This window comes from Echinops telfairi, unplaced genomic scaffold, assembly GCF_000313985.2.
Source record: "Echinops telfairi isolate 266 unplaced genomic scaffold, ASM31398v2 ScPeMD7_7409;HRSCAF=8447, whole genome shotgun sequence".
NCBI classification, from domain to species: domain Eukaryota; kingdom Metazoa; phylum Chordata; class Mammalia; order Afrosoricida; family Tenrecidae; genus Echinops; species Echinops telfairi.
In genome coordinates this window covers 16,766,902-16,782,933 of record NW_022111309.1, presented here as the reverse complement: position 1 = coordinate 16,782,933, position 16,032 = coordinate 16,766,902, and the positions used below count along the sequence as shown (strand labels likewise).

At 55.7% G+C, this 16,032-nt stretch overlaps 1 protein-coding gene across 1 annotated transcript in view; it reads right to left on the bottom strand.

The window, feature by feature from the left end:
• ACAN (aggrecan) overlaps positions 1-16,032 on the bottom strand; it is a 42,589-nt gene that overhangs the window by 4,359 nt on the left and 22,198 nt on the right. The window contains exons 12-16 of the mRNA XM_045296474.1: positions 13,806-16,024; positions 6,746-6,859; positions 3,780-3,938; positions 3,402-3,484; positions 1,776-1,920 (exon numbers count right to left, since the gene is read on the bottom strand). Coding sequence (XP_045152409.1) covers positions 1,776-1,920; positions 3,402-3,484; positions 3,780-3,938; positions 6,746-6,859; positions 13,806-16,024 — 2,720 coding nt within the window. The remainder of the gene's footprint in view (positions 1-1,775; positions 1,921-3,401; positions 3,485-3,779; positions 3,939-6,745; positions 6,860-13,805; positions 16,025-16,032) is intronic.

The window sequence follows — 16,032 nt, the reverse complement described above, 5'->3', positions numbered from 1 at the left end:
CTTTATCTAGACCTCTATAAATGCCCTTTTCCTCCCAGCTCTTTCCTCTATTTCCCTTGACTTTCCTCCTGTCCCACTATCATGCTCCGTCCCCACCAGGGTTTCAGCAATTAATGAGGGGGTTCTTAACAAGTTTAAGGAGCCCTGTTGGCCTGCATGTTGGGCAGCTGCTTCTCAGGAGGAAAAGAGGATTTCTACACCCAAAAAGAGTTACAAAGGAGCCCTTGTGGCTTAGTGGTTACATACTGGGCTTCTAACCACAGGGCATCTCAGTTCAAAGCCACCAGCAACTTGGAGGGGGAAAGATGAAGCTGTTTAGGGGCAGTCTTAATCGGTCCTGTAGAGTCAATGCGAGCCAGAATAGACTTGCTGGCAGTGAGTGAAATGCACAAAGTATGGATTCCTTGGGTGACACACAAGGTTAACATCCTCAGCTGCTAACTGAAGTTTACAAGTTTGAGACCACTTAGAGGCACCTCAGAAGAACAGCCTGGTAATCTTCTGGAAATTCAGGCACGGAAAACCCTCTGGAGCGCAGAGCTGCTCGACACACCAGGGTGCGCCCTGAGTCAGAGCCAACTCCATCTGACTGGTGCTGGCAATACATTGTGTGCCTCTTCAGCACAAACCCACGTCCCAAGCCCAACCCATTGATGACAGGCAATTTCAACTCATGTGACAGTGCCAGAGGGTTTTCAGTGGGATTGATGATCTCACAGCAGTTTGCCAGCCCTTTCTACCAGGTACTGCTACTTTTGCCAGGTACTGCTGAGTGGATTAGTGCCAACCAGCTGCACTATCTTGGGACCAGGGTACATTCATACAGTGGAGGCTCATTCAGTGAAGAAAAGGAACGAGCAAGCTATCAGCCACCAAAAGGTGGTGAAGGGGGGCGGGGCTTGGGGGGGCAACCTTGAATGCCTTCTGCTAAGTGCAGAGAAACAGTTTCCAAAGGCTGTATACTGACTGTGCGGCTCCGACTGTTTGACTTTCTGCAAAAGGCAACAGTGTAGCGACAATGGAAAGATCAGTGGGTTCCAGGGACTATGGTGGGGCTCGGGGTGGGGAGGGATGAACGGGTGAACCCATTTTGCCTGATTCTGTACTAGTGGATGCATGACATCATGGATTTGCCAAAGCCCACAGGGCTGCCCCACACAGAGTGAACTCTCATGGGATGTATGGACTTCCCTTAGTAACGTGCCCATAGCTGTCAGTCCATGGGAACAGATGAAATGCAGGAATGGCAGATGTTAATAATAGGGAATGGTAAGAGGCAAGAAAGTAAATGGGGACTCTACTTCCTGCAGTTTTCCTGCGAGTGGCTCTAGAGAACAGTCTGTCAAAATTAAGTGGGAGAAAAAGGGGGCTTTCCACTCCCATCAATGGTTACAGTCTTGGAAACGCGGGGACAGTTCTACTCTGTCCTACCGCGTTGCCGTGAGTTGGCATCAACCCGATGGCAGTGAGTTGGGTTTGGTTTAGTACAATTAAAAGAGGGGCTCTTAAGGGGATGAAGGAGCCCTCGTGGTATAGTGGTTATACTCTGGGCTGCAATTCGCGTGGTTGCTAGTTTGAAACCACCAGCAGCTCCGGGGAAGAAGGACTGGCTTTCTATTCCCATAAACAGCTGCAGTCTCGGAAATACACAGCCTTGACTCGACAGCTGTGAGGGTTTTTTGGTCAGAGGATGAAGTAGTGAAAGGCAGGGGAGGAGGGTAAGGCTGGGCAGATGGTCTATAACCTCTCATGAGAACCCCCAGTGCCCTGCTTACCAGCGCCCTTTTTACAGGTGAAGGGCAGGTAGTAATTGCAGGGCACGTCATTCCACTCGCCCTTCTCGTGCCAGATCATCACCACGCAGTCTTCCCCACTGGCAAAGAAGTTGTCCGGCTGGTTGGGGCGCCAGTTCTCAAAGTGCTGTGGGCAGGGTTGGGAGAGGTGTGATGAGAAGAGAGGGGCAGAATAGCCTGCTCACTTCCTGCCCCATGTTCTCTTGTTAGCCCTTCAGCAGCACAAAGGCTGCAGGGAGTCTGGCTAGGGCTGTCCTGGGTGACAGGGAACCCAGGGCCCGAGATGGAGCCGGACATACACCCTAGCCCTGGGCCCCTCCAGGAGATCAGTCCCTCGAGCTTGCAGTCTTGTTACAGAGCTAATTGCTATTGTCAGCTGTCAGCAGGCTGACACCATGCACAAAGGGACGTGATGGACCCGGTCCAGCATCATCCCCATGACTGGTTGAAGATCAAACCGCTGTGAGCTATAATGGGTTCATTGCTTAAGTCTAGGAAATAGATGGCCAGGCCTTTCTTCCTGGTCTCTTTTAGTTGAAACCCATAGCAACATATACGCCTCCACTGACTGACAATACTCCCCTTTCTCATACTGCCATACAAGGGCTTACCCCAGAGGCTGTCTTGCTTAGGTTGGACAGAAGGGTAGAATCCTGGCTTACACTCCAGGCGCTGCCCCAGGCTTCTCCCTCCAGCCTTGTTTTGGGCAAGGACGGTCTCCTACTGAATAATTTAACTACTCGGTGGCAGACACCTCTTCCTGGGCACTTCCCCTGAGCTCCTGCAGCATTTACCGTATCCTTCATGTAGGATCCCTGATGGCACAGTGGCTACGTGTGTGGCTGCTGACCACAGGGTCCGCAGTTCAAGCCCACCAGCAGCTCCACAGGAGAAAGGTGTGTGGGTCTGCTTCCTTGCAGTCACAGCCTTGTAAACCCACAGGGGCAGTTGTCTGTCCTCCGGGGCCACCAGGAGTCAAGAGGGACTCGACGGCAATGGGTTTGGTTTGAGCCCAGCTGCCAACTGGAAGGTTGGCTGTTTGAACCCACCCAGTGGCTCCTTGGGAGAAGAGTGTGGCAATCTACCCTTGTAAAGATTACAGCGAAGAAAAGCCTACAGAGCAGGACTGCTCAGCCACGTGGGGTGCTGTGCGTTGGCTAGACAGCACCGGGCAGCCACAGGAAGAGCTCATTTGGGGTCTTTGCTGCTTTTTGTCTGCAGACCCATCTCTGTGAGCAGACCTGAGGCCCTCGGGGGGCGGGGGCCTCGCTTAAAGCTTTTCCCTGTCCCGCAGGGTGGAGTGGTGGTTACCTGTTGGGCTGTGGTCTAAAATCTGAGACCACCAGCTAGCTGCTCCTTGGGAGAAAGATGGGGCTTTCTTCTCCCATTAAGAGTTACAGTCTCGGAACCCCACAGGGGCAGTTCTACCTTGTCCTACAGGGCCACTGAGAGTGGGCTCTGGAGACATAGCCCTGTACTCCGGGGCTCAGTGCCCAGAAGCTGCCCCGTGAGCGCTGAGGCTCCGTTACAGTGCTTTAGTCTCTGGTGGTCTTCCACCCCAGCCCCTCTCCACGGGGCTGCCCATGCTGCCTAGTGCCCCTGACTCACCAAGGGGTGTCCATCTGTCCAGTGGAAGTCCCCTTCAACAGTCCTGTCGTTCAGGCCGATCCACTGGTAGTCTTGAGCATTGTCTGCAGAGGACATGCGTGGGGTGGGGAGGGAGGTGCTGAGCAAGGGACTGGGCTCTGATGGGGCCTGAGGGTCTAGTGCTCAGGAGGGATGGGCCCCGCCTGTTTTTAAAAGCTCTCACACAGGCGTGCTGAGCGTGCACCCAACCACCTCCCCGCGCGGGATGAACTGGTGATGGCCCTGAGGGCTAGGTCCAGGGCTGACAGTCCTGAGTGCAACCAGAGCTCCTGGTCCCCAGGGCCCGTGTCCTCTTCTGAGAGGTCCAACACCCTTCCCTCCTTCCCCGCCACCACTCACTGTTGACGAAGGCCTGTTCTTCGGGCGTGAGGATGCTGGCCAGGTGCGCCTGGTGCTGCTGACAGTGGACCTCGGCCTGCGTCCAGACCTTGCGGTCGGGGAAGTGGCGGTAACAGTGGCCCTGGAACTTGGCCCAGTCTTTCTCGCACAGCTCCTGGTCTGCAACACAGGTGGGGGCCATGAGGGGGCTCCAGGGTCAGCTGGGGCAGCACCGGCTGCCGGTCCGATGCCATGAACCCCTCTATTCACACCCCGTAAATGTCGGGGCTCCAAGCTGGAGAGGCCCAGCTCCAGTGGCAAGCCATGAGGCCTGGTCATGACCTCGGGTCAAGGGTCCTTGTTCTCTCTGATGTTACCTTGAACGCCCTCCCCCTCCTGAGAGTAGGTGCTATCTGGCAGGCCCTGTAAGGAGTCAGGAGTGCAGGGCTTGGGGGGAGGAGGGGCAAGGAGGTGGGGTGGGTGGTGAAGGCAAACGGAGGTGCAGAAGCTCTGAGAGAAGCCGCTGGGGGCACCCAGGCGAGGCAGCTGAATCTGGGGGTAGCAGGGGCCCGAGGGGTAGAAAGGCTTCCACTATGGGCCCATGGAAGCCCCTGAGCAAGGTGGCATCCACTGACCAGTGCCGGCTCCAGATGAGCACTTGACTTGAATTAGGGAGGGGACACACCAGCCGGGGCTCATGGCCAGGGACCCTGTCTTTGTGGCATGCATGGGGAGGGCAGAGCTGGATGGGAAGTAGGCAGAAGCCCGGCTCCTCCTGAGCCTGAATTCCCAATTGGTCCTCGGGTCTGGAGATGGGGCCTGGTTTGGACAGAGGCGGGGCTTCCATCCCAAACTCTGCCCTCTGTGACCTTGGGATGGGTGCTTTAGCTGGCTCTGGTGGGCACAGTTACACCTCAGAGGTTGGCAGAGGCTGCGCCCAAGGGCTCTCCTCTCTCTGCCACTCTGGGCAGAAGGAGTCCCAAGACCTCCTTTGTGCCCAGAGGTCTCTCAGGTGGAGGGCTGCCTCAGGGTTGACTGCAGGTCCCTGAACCCTCAAGATATATGGGGGCTCTCTGACTGGGGCCACTAGCAGTCACCCGTCCCAAGAGGGGAAGAAGTGTTAGGTTGAAGGGGTGGACGCTTGGGGACAATGGAGAGAGGTGAGCCTCGGAGGTCAGCAGCCTGGGAAGAAAGCAGCAGGGGGCCAGGCAGGATGCCCCATCTCTCTTGCTGCCAAGGGATGGGGCGGAAGTCTGGGGAGAAGCCACTGCAGCAGCTCAGCACAGTGTGGTCAGAACCATCGTCCCAGCCAGGTTTGGGCCACGTTGGCATCTGGGTTTTGAGCGGGACAGGCAAAGCTGGGGTGCAGCTTCTCTGGGAGAGGCCAGCGCCATGCAGGACAGAGGCCCTGAGAAATCAAGCAGTGTTGGGAGGGCTGGAAAAAGCAGGGGCTAGCGCGAAGGCAGGGGCCACTGTGGGAGAGGCAGGCGCAGGGGCGCAGCATCCAGGAGTGGGCCCGGGGGTGCAGTCTGCTGAGTGGCTCCTGGCTCCGTCAGCACCCAGTCTGGTGAACGTGAGCACCCCTCACCCCTCCGGAAACTGAAGAGCGATTACATCGCTTCCCTAACGAACCCCTTTCCCCTGTGGCAAGCTAGGGAGACAGTCCTTGTAGCTTCCCACTTCCGCCCTCACCAAGACCCCATGCACTGGTTCCTCAAGGTCTTGGGTGTGAGGAGGCAGGGTGGTTGGCTGCAGGGGAAGAGGAGAGTCCAGGCCTTACCACCCGCCCGCCTCCGTAGGCCTAATTTCCTCCACCAGGCTGTAACCTTGGCAGTGCCCCCAGGAGAGACCAGTGTGCAACCAAAGCTATCCTGCTCAGCCACCTCCTGGAAGCTTCTGGGAGGTCCAACTGGAGAACTCGTTCGGAATGCTTTAGCGGCGCAGTGGTCCTCAACCTTCCTGATGCCACGACCCTTTCATGCAGCTCATGTCGCAGTGACCACCCAATCATAAAATGATGCTCGTTGCTACTTCATGACAGTTATTTTGCTACTGTTATGTATCGGACCACCTCTGTGAAAGGGTCGTTTGACCCCCAAAAGGGTCGCGACCCACAGGTTGAGAACCTCTGCTCTAGAGTCTCTGCACACATGCTGCCTGGGCCGCTGCTGCCAGCACCTGCAGCTCATTCTCCCTGTCTGCGCTGGGGAGGCCCTGGAAGCCCGGAGGGGGTGGGGGAGACTGAGACACACCCTGGGTGAGAGAGCTGGGGGCACAGGCTGGCCCTGCATGGGCTCGTGGCACCCAGCATCCCTGAGTGGAGGGGCAGCTAGTCCAGGGGAAGACGTGGAGGTTTTGGCAAGACCCAAGAGAGGAAACAGCCCCCTTGCACAAGGGAGGGAGAGGGGAAGCTTGGGCCCGAGTGACATGGGGGATGAGGTAGAGGTGACATGCAGTGGTCCGTGTTCATGCACAATTTGAGCATGCCAGTGACATGCGGGCTCTCAGGTAGACGAGGAAGGCAGTTTCATCATCGTGACATGATAGGTCTGAAGTCCACAGAGGGGCCACCGAGGCCCCATGGGGAAGTAAGGAGGCAGGCCCATGCCCACGACCATACTGGAAAGATCTGTGACTGCCATCCAGAGAGAGAGGGGATTCTTCCCATCCTACATCTTCCTTCAGGACCAAAGCGCTGCATTAGCTTTTGCTCCTGGTCTAACTCACACACCGGCCTCTGCGGTGGAGCGGCAGGTCTGGGGCCCTGGAGAAGGTTAGGTTTGAAAGGTTCCCCAGAGCCCAGCCGGTCTCCCCTGCTCTCCCTTGGTCAGCCCTGCAGGAGGGCTTTCAAGGGAAACAGCGAGGAGTGGGTGTCTGGCTGGGCCTGAGGGACCCAGTCCAGGCCCGAGCCTGTGGTTAGAAGGGCAGGGTGAGGGGGGAGAGGGGGCAGCAGTTAGTCACGTTAGCTGAAGCCGAGACGGCCGTACCGAGCTCACACAGGTCCCCTCCGTAGCTGGGAAGGCATAAGCATGTGAAAGAGTCCAGGGCGTCCACGCAGGTGGCTCCGTTCAGACAAGGGCTTGGGAGGCACTCATCAATGTCTGCAAGAAACCAAGGGCCGCCATTAGGACGCCTGTGGCAGGCAGCTGCAGCTCTGCAGAGCTCTGTGGCCTCCTGCCGGGTAGCCGGCCCTGCTGCTCTCCAGATCCTGGGGAGGGGACCAACTGGGTTTCCTGAGAACTGAGGCTGCTGCCACCACCGCCGCGCCACCGCCGCCGCCATCCTGGCACGCTGACTTAAAGATCCAGACATGGGTTTTCTTGGATACGTGTTCCTCTTGGTTGGTAACCTTGGGATATCGGAGTCAGGTTCCCCCTTGGGTTGAAGAAAGCCCAGCTTCACAACGCCTTTCCTGCAAATGCTTCAAGAAGGCACCGGGTCTGAACCAGCTCGGAGCCGTGGGATGCAGGGTGCGGCTGGACTCCAGCTCTTGAAGCTTGGCAGATTTTCCCTTTCCCTCCGGACTGCCTCTGTCTTTTGGACCCAGGCAAGAGAGCAAGGCCCTGCAGCTCTAGAATGAACAGGCGGGAGGTGCCCCACCCACTGTTACCCAGTGAGACAATGGCAGCGTGAGGTTTCCATACGGGACCCTTTCCATCTCTCTGGTTGTCTCCAGTACATGAGATTCTGGAGGACCGAGTCGAGATGACGCTGGCAGCTCTTTTTTGGTGAAGGGATGGAACCTTGTCCAACATTTTCCCAAGTTACCTCCAGCAAACTTAAGGTCCCAGAAATGTGAAGCGTAGGAGTTCCATTCTGGGCAGAAAAAGGCAAATCTTTGACACTGGTTAGGCACTTGGATAGATGCCCACCAACACCAACTTGACACAATTCCCATCCACCTCGTCTCCTCTGGCAGATCCGTCTCATCTGGTCCCAGGCTGTTCTTTCTGATCAGATGTGCTTATGAGACGTGAGTTGGTAGGCCAACCTTTGCCTCCACCTTTCACCCAGCAGCCAAGGTCAGGATGGAGCCACTGAACCTGGTCTTTTGGAGAAACTGGAAAACCTGGAAGGCTCTCAGTTGCCACCTTGAGAGCTTTTGATGGTTCTTTCTGGGTTTCCTCCCTCAGGACCACAGTAGAAGACACTGCAGGACCTTTCTTTCCAGGGTGGCAATTGAGTGGTCTATCAGTGGCACCTTGGTACATGGCTTGAAGATGCGACGCCTCGGTAGGTGCAGTTGCATCCACACAGCCTCCAGGGTCCAACGAGGGAGGGGTCCACAGTGGTTTCCATGGGAGCAGCTCAGGCCTGTGCTGGGACTAGGATCCCAGAGTCCTGAATATGTTCCCGGACTTCGTTCTTGCCTCTCGTGATAAGATCCGAGGGCACTGAAGTCACTTTCCTCCATATCAGCATAACGGCAGTACCTCCTAGACATCTTTTAAGCCAGAGCTGGGTTTGTCCAGTCCACAGCCTTCTCATCCTTCCCAGGAAGCTCTTCAGCTCAGCCAGCGTCTATCAGATCCCACGGTTCCATGTCTGCAAGTGTTACCAGCAAACCCCAAATGCATGGCAGAATGAACTGAGATCCCAGCATGCACTTGGATTCCCAGCATGCACTGGGATTCTCAGACACAGCAGCAGCAGCAGCAGTAATAGGCCAGGCCAGTCATGGGGGTGGAAGCTGACAGTAGCTGTCCTGTTTTAGGAAAGCGACCGTTTTCTCTTGGCCATTAGCATCATGATTGGCAGCACTGGGCAAGGGCGGGCGTATTAAGCAAATGTAGGCGCTAAAGCAGTTGTGTAGAGCAGGGGATAGGAGTGGCCTCTGGGAAGAAGAGTCAGAGGCCAGCCCTGGAGTCTCTGGCCTAGCCCCCGTGCCATGGGGCTGGGAAGGTGGAGGCTAGCTCCCAGGGAGGGCGGACGCTCGTTTCGTTCATCCACCCCTAGGTTTCTGGCCACATCTGTTTACTTCTGTCTTTGACTGGAGTACAGGATCCGAGGATGCTCCAGGGACTAGGACCCAGGGAACCGATGCCTGGGCGCAGCAGTTGAATTCCTAGTAGGAGAGTTGGCTTCGGTTGTAAGGCCCCAGAGGTGGATGTATCTGTGGGCTCTTTAACAACTGGCAGTTCCTATTTCTGACACCTACAGGGAACCCAAACCACCTGCAGTCCTCGTGGAAGCACCGTCTCGAGCCACGTTGAACAGGAGGGGCTTGGGACCCCAGGGCCACAGGGCCCGGGTGGTCTAGCAGGTTGTGTGAGGGCTGACTCTTTAGAGACGATGAAGTTGTTCCTCCCCGCAAGAGAACTGGGGAAGGAGAACACTTTTTTTCAGTAAAAGCCCCTGCAGTGTGACGACCTCAATCCAGTCGTGCTCTCAGCCCCCGGGGAGTTTAAAAACCTCCAATACCTGCAGGGATGGGACCCGAGGCACTAGGATGGCTTAAAGCCTAGAACCACTTCCTTTCATACAGATGCACAGAGGAGGAAAACGAGGCTTGGCTAGGTGGGCTGAAGTGGACCCTATGCTCAGTCCTCAGCCCCTCTGCGCGCTGGTTCCCCTGGAAGCCCAGCTTCCAGAGGGGCCCCTTCTTCAGCTAAGTGTGTAACCCACAGGAAGGAATAGCTCCACTCTGGGGGCGTCCCTTCTCTCTGTGCTGCAGCTTCAAATGGGGGTGTCACCAAGCTGCTCAGAGCTTTTCAGGGACGCAATTGTGGGAAAGGAGACTTGTCCTCACAGCAAGGCGGTTAAGCGCCACTTGTTGCCCACTTGTATGAATTCCAGGGCCAAAGAGGAGACACCAGCCCTGCTGTGGCTCCGGTGGCACTTTGGCCTCAAGGATCAGGCTGGGAGAAGGCTGCTAAGAACAGAGAAAGGTGTCAAGAGACACTACAGGTGGCAGTGGGACTCTGGTGCTGGCGGTTGTCCCAGGCAGGCAACCTGTGACTGTTCCCGCAGACCTCGGCTGAGCTGGCCCCTAGCCCTGAGCCTTGGAACATTTCGGCCAAGTGAGCCTCCCTCCTTTCCACCGACCCAGGGCAGCAGAACTCGCACATACACAATGCCCACCAGGAGGCGCATCTCACAGGACCACGCCCATTGCCCAGGAGACTTCTCAGCTAAGGCTTGTTGGCAGAAAGCACTATCCCAGGGGCTCCCCAGGTCCCTGAGTGTAGGAAAGCCTTTACCCACCATCACTGGCCGACAGGTGGGGGTTCCTGCCCACCAGCAGTGCAGTGGAAGAAAAGCCTGGCCTTCTGCTTCTATAAAGATCTAGAGTCAAGAAAACTCCATGGCACAGTTCTCTGGTGACACACGAGTCATTACCAGTCGGCACTGGCTGAAGAATAAGGGTCTCCCCTGGCTTTCTCCAGAGGCAGCCTCACTCCATCTTCCACCAGGGCTGGCCGATGGGCCCCCAGAGTGCAGCTGTAGCCCCTGGGCCCACTAGGGCGGGTGAGAATGTTTCCTCCTTGGCAATAAGGCCTGGACCTTCCTACCTGCGCCTCTGTCTCTGGCCACAGGGGCAAAGGTGTGCTCAGGGCACATCCCCCGCATGTGAACGTAGTTGACCCCCACCCCAGAGGGGACCTAGGGAATAGATGCACACGCTCCTGTTTATACACACACACATATATTTACTGTATAGTGCATACATACAGTATATTTATATTATATAAGCATATAATATAGAATCGTGTGTTAATTTGAATATATATTAATATATATAAACACGGACACGCCCTTCTTTCGTATGGAAAAGTGACGGGGCACAGTTTCCTGGCACGGTTATGGGATAGTGGTAGATCTCCCCCTAGGGCCCCTTTTTCCCTTTTTGGGAACGACCCTAGGGCTTAGAGGAGAGGCTTGGGATAAGGGGCCAAGGCAGGGAGCGAGGTAAGCCAAGGACCTGAGCTCAAAGGCCACAGGGCACATCTTCCCTCCAAGGTGGGGATATTAAAGAAATACAATGTCATCATGACCAGAGGCCTGGGATGTGTCCACAGACTGGCATGCGGCTTCTAACCGGCTCATGGTGGGGTCCCCTCCACTCCCCTTCCTTGAACCCTCCGGGTTTAACTTCAAAATCTAACCACATTTTGGATCCCACTCACAAACTCATCCATGGCCCGACAGAAACGAATTACTTACTAGTTCCTTTGCTTTGCTTTCCCCTCCTAAACCATCATGTAACAGACACCAGGGCCGCTGTGCTGCGTTCCTCCTCAGCCCCACCCCGGGACCCCACTGTGCCTCTCTCCTGGCCACACCTGACGCGCCCCACTCTCAGTCCCTTCTGGGGCAGAAGAGTCCACCAGCCCCCTTCCTCATGCCTACCCAACTGAGGAGGGCCTTGCCAGCCAGTGTCACAGTGCTTGCACTGTAGCCAGGGGGCGCAGACATGCGGCACATTTCCCGCCTCCTGGCAGGACTCCTGGGCAAGGGTCCCAGCCCTGGGGAGAGCTGAGCATCCAGACGCAGCTGCCTGGGTACCAGTGCAGCCACGAGCTCACAGTGGTGCACATGGCCCTCCATGGTCTATGAGGTCAACTGGGGTTCAAATGTTTCTGGGCACTCTGTCCCACCTGGCTACCTGTCTCACGGCATCCAGGAGCCTTGCTCTGACTGTAAAAGCTTTCTTAGCTCAGAGCTGGAGTGCAAGGTCACTCCAGAAAAACAGCTGCCATGCCTGGCGCCTGGGATTAGAGAAGGCCCGGTCCTCTCATTGATGCTGAGGTAAAGTCTTCCTGGTAATAACATCCCACAGAGGGGTCACCCAGGACCAGGGATGGGTGGGGACCGGACCCAAACCAAACTCACTGCCATCGAGTCGATTCCACCTCGTAGCCTCCCAGCAGGGCAAGGCAGAACCACTCTGTGGGGTTTGGAGATGGTAAAACCTTACAGGGACAGCCAACTTCATCCTCTTCCACAGAGAGCCTGCTGGGTTCGAACTGCTGACCTTGTAGTTAGCAGCCCACACTTATCCGGCTGGGCCACCAGGGCCGTTTTTGCCCTTCACACACCCAGGATGTATCTGGGCATAAGCATCATTGACAGGTTCGCTCCCTCGTCTCACACTGCCTCGGGGGCAGGAGAGTTGAGCAGAATTTCCAGCATGATCCTTGGTGGCACCGCGGGTTAAGCACTGGGATGCTAACCAAAAGGTCGATGGTTGGAACCCACCAACTACTCCATGAGAGACACACAAGGCTGCCAGTTCCTGTAAAGACTGACTCTGCCCTATAGGGTCTAGAGGTCGGATTTGATCGGATGATAGTAGGTTAATGGGGAATCACTCACTCACTGACATAAAATCGATTCAGATTCCCAGCAACCCTCTGCAGAGGGTAGAACTGCTCCCATGGTTTTCTGAGAACTGTAACTCTTTATGAGAGTAGAAAGCCTTGTCTCTTGGTTTTGAACTGCTGACCTCATGGTTAGCAGTCCAGGGCACACCCCACTACACCACCAGGGCTGTCACTGTAAACATCCACCCTTCTCTCTCTCTGGGCATTCACCTGTGAGTGTTCCTGTGACTGGGGGCCACCATAACACTGTCAGTCGCTAACCTGTGAGTAGGCACTATGTGCAAAGCATGGTCAATTGCCTGCTTCACGGGGATGTAAGGACTATGGTCGACCAGGCTCCGCCTCCTGGGCATCCCACATGCTTCAGAATAGAATTACGCTCCATGATGGCTTCAGGGCTGTGACCTTGTGGAAAGAGACCACCGGGCCTTTCTCCTAAGGCATTTCGGGGTGGGTTTAAGCTGCCAGTTTTTTTGGTTATGTAGCTGAGTGATTAGTTGGCTGTGCCACCCAAAGAATATATATGATCCTTTCATGAATATTTATGATCCACTTAATCTTCTCTATGCGCGTAACCCACAGTGCCACTAGGGTTGGGCTGCTAACAGCAAGGTCAGCAGTTTGCAATCCCCAGCGGCCTCTGAGGGAGAAAACAAGGCTTTCTGTTCTCGTAAAGACTTAGTCTCTAAGGCATCATCAGAACAAAAAATCTTACCACAGTGAATGATGGGGGGAGTGTGGAGTGGAGACCCAAAGCCCATTTGTAGGCCACTGGAGATCCCCTTGCAGAGTGGTTTCGGGGAGGAGATGAGCCAGACAGGGTGCGATGTAGCAACGATGAAAAATACAATTTTCCTCTAGTTCCTAAATGCTTCCTCCCCGCCACTATCATGATCTGAATTCTAACTTGTAAGTCCGGCTAGACCAGAGAATGTACACTGGTACAGATAGGAACTGGAAACATAGGGAATCCAGGGCGGATGATCCCTTCAGGACCAGTGGTGTGAGTGGTGATACTGGGAGGGTAGAGGGCGAGTGGGTTGGAAAGAGGGAATCGATTACAAGGATCTACATGTGACCTCCTCCCTGGGGGACAGACAACAGAAAAGTGGGTGAAGGGAGACGTCAGACATGGCAAGATATGATAAAATAATAATTTATAAATTATCAAGGGCTCATGAGGGAGGGGGGAGTGGAGAGGGAGGGGAAAATATGAGGAGCTGATGCCAGGGGGCTTAAGTGGAGAGCAAATGTTTTGAGAATGATGAGGGCAATGAATGTACAAATGTGCTTTACACAATTGATGTATGTATGGATTGTGATGAGTCGTATGAGCCCCTAATAAAACGATTAAAATAAAGAAGTAAATAAATAAATAATCAATAAAGAAGTTGCTGAATTAGAAAAAAAAAAAAAAAAGATTTAGCCTCAGAAACCTTCAGGTCTACCCTGTACTGTAGAGTTGCTATAAGTCAGAATTGCCTGAATGGCATTGAGAGAGAGAGAGAGAGAGAGAGAGAGAGAGAGCATCTTCTCTGGTCCAGTCCCATTTTTCAGATGAGGGTCAGAGAGATTGAGAACAAAGCCTGAGACTGCACAGCCAACAGTGATGGAGCTGGCAGCCAGGCTGTGTGGGGGGCTGTGGTACGCACCACCTGCCTCTGTGCTGTGCTGCCCACAGCCAGAGCTACCCAAGCACGTTTTAAGAGCACCCCCACTTCACCTGTCTCTTCCGGGGCAGTTGGGACGCCAGCGTCTATTGGGTAAGTGGATGTTTCAGCATCTGGGGGCTCTTCTCCTGAGTGCTGGGGACTTGAAGACTTGGTATCTAGATGTACCTCTGAAGGGTGCTGGGTCTCCTGGGTCCACACAGCCTCTGGGGTGCTGGTGCTAATGACGCCATGTAGCCCCGAGGTGTGACCGGACATGGCTCCATCAGTTTCACTTCTGTCGCCAGAAGTTGGGAGAGTGGCCCAAGACAAGCTGGATGTGTCCGTACCCACCCCATAGGGTACAGCTGGCTCTCCACTCACTTCTGGGGTGGCCCACCTCTCCGTAGGGACTTCCTGGGAGGCAGAGGGACTGCCGCTGCCACTCCCACCCAGGCCTGAAGCTGCCTCAGGATCAGCTTCGTGCAAGGCCGACGTGGCTCCAGCCAAATCAGGGGATGTGGAGGCTTCTCCGCTGCCCTCGGGGACAGCAGATGTCCCCACGTCAATCTCAGAGGCCTCGCTGCTGGTTTCTGGGATGGACGACACTTTGCCCTCAAACTTGAAGGGCATTGGGGAAGCTCCACTGATGTCCCCAGAGGCAGAGGCTTCCCCACTGAACTCAAAGAGCCGGGAGTGTGTCACAGGGGGCCTTTGGCCGAGCTCCTGGGAGGGAGTTGGCCCAGTGACACCCTCCACAAAATCCGATGTGATTAAGGTCACTTCTGGAAGTCCTGAGGCCTCTCCACTGGTGCTGGTGGCTGTAGAGGATTCCTTGCTCCCATCAAGGGTGCCAGAAGAGTCCCCACTAAAGTATGGAGTGCTTGGAGCCTCCCCACTTTGTGTGACCAGCCCCGATTGCATCCCACCAAGGTCTGAAAATCCAGAGAGGTCTCCTGACATGTCCAGGGCTCCGGCATGGGCACCACTGAGTTCCAAAATGCTTGAGGTCCCTTCTGCCTCCTGGGCTGTCGGGGCCTGGGTCACAGATTCTACCAAAGCCCCGTCTATCAGAGAAACGGTGGGGAAACCAGATGGAAGTCCGCTGCCTTCGTAGGCCCCCGAGGGTAGGCTACTCCCAACCTCAACTCCAGAGGATTCGCCACTGACCTCCGGTATTCCACTTGGCAGGCCACTGAATTCTGGAGTCTGGGATGGAGACCCACTGGAATCGACTGCTCCGGAAAACTGTCCACCAACATCCACCAGGCCAGACGTGCCTGACAGATCTGCCTCTCCAGACGGAAGGCCACTGAGTTCCACCGACCCTAAGCCTTCTTCTTCTCTAAACGTGGTAGGTGTCACTTCCACAAAACTGGTGTCCACGAACGTAATGCCAGACGCTTCGCCACTGCCGCTCACAGTACCAGAAACCAGGTCCGGGATTCCAGATGTGGCCCCACTGAACCCTGACCACCCCGATGGCTGCCCACTGAGATCAGGGACCCCAGATGGTTCTCCACTTAGGTCGGTGATGCCAAACGGTGGGCCACTGCCGAAACCCACTCCAGACACTTCTGCACTGACATCGGGCTGCCCAGAGGACAGCCCGCTAAGATCAGTCACCCCAGATGTTTCCCCACTGCTGCCAGGAAACCCTGACGGCTGCTCAGTCACCTCAAAGGGCCCAGACGTTTCCCCACTGCTGAAAGGAAAGCCTGATGGCTGCCCACCAATACCGAAGAGTCCAGACGTGTCCCCGCTGATGTCGGGAGACCCAGATGCCTGACCACTGAGATCGGCTCCTGAAGGTAGTCCACTAGTTCCACTGACGTCCAACTCATCCACAGGCAGCCCCGATGGGTCTCCAGCACCACTGACCTCAACACTTCCTTTCCCTTCCAGCCCCCCTGTGGCGATGGCTGTGACCACTTCCACCAATGTGGTATTCAATAGAGAGACCGTCGGGAACCCAGAGGGAAGCCCACTGAAGTCAGGTAGGCCAGAGGATGGGCCACTCCCAAGCTCCACTCCAGAATAGTCAACGCTAAGGCCAGAGGGCAGCCCACTTGCTTCTGGAGCCTGCCCGCTCCCTAGAGTTCCAGAAGGCAGTCTGCCGAAGTCCAAGTGTCCAGAAGCAGATCCCACCAAGTCCTCTCCAGAAGGCAAACCACCGAGTTCCTCAGCTCCAGAGGCAGAGGTCCCTACGCTTTCAACTCCAGAAGGCAGTCCACTGATGTCCCCTGCTCCAGAAGCAGAGGTCTCTGGACCTTCTGCCCCAGAAGGAAGCCCACTCAGGTC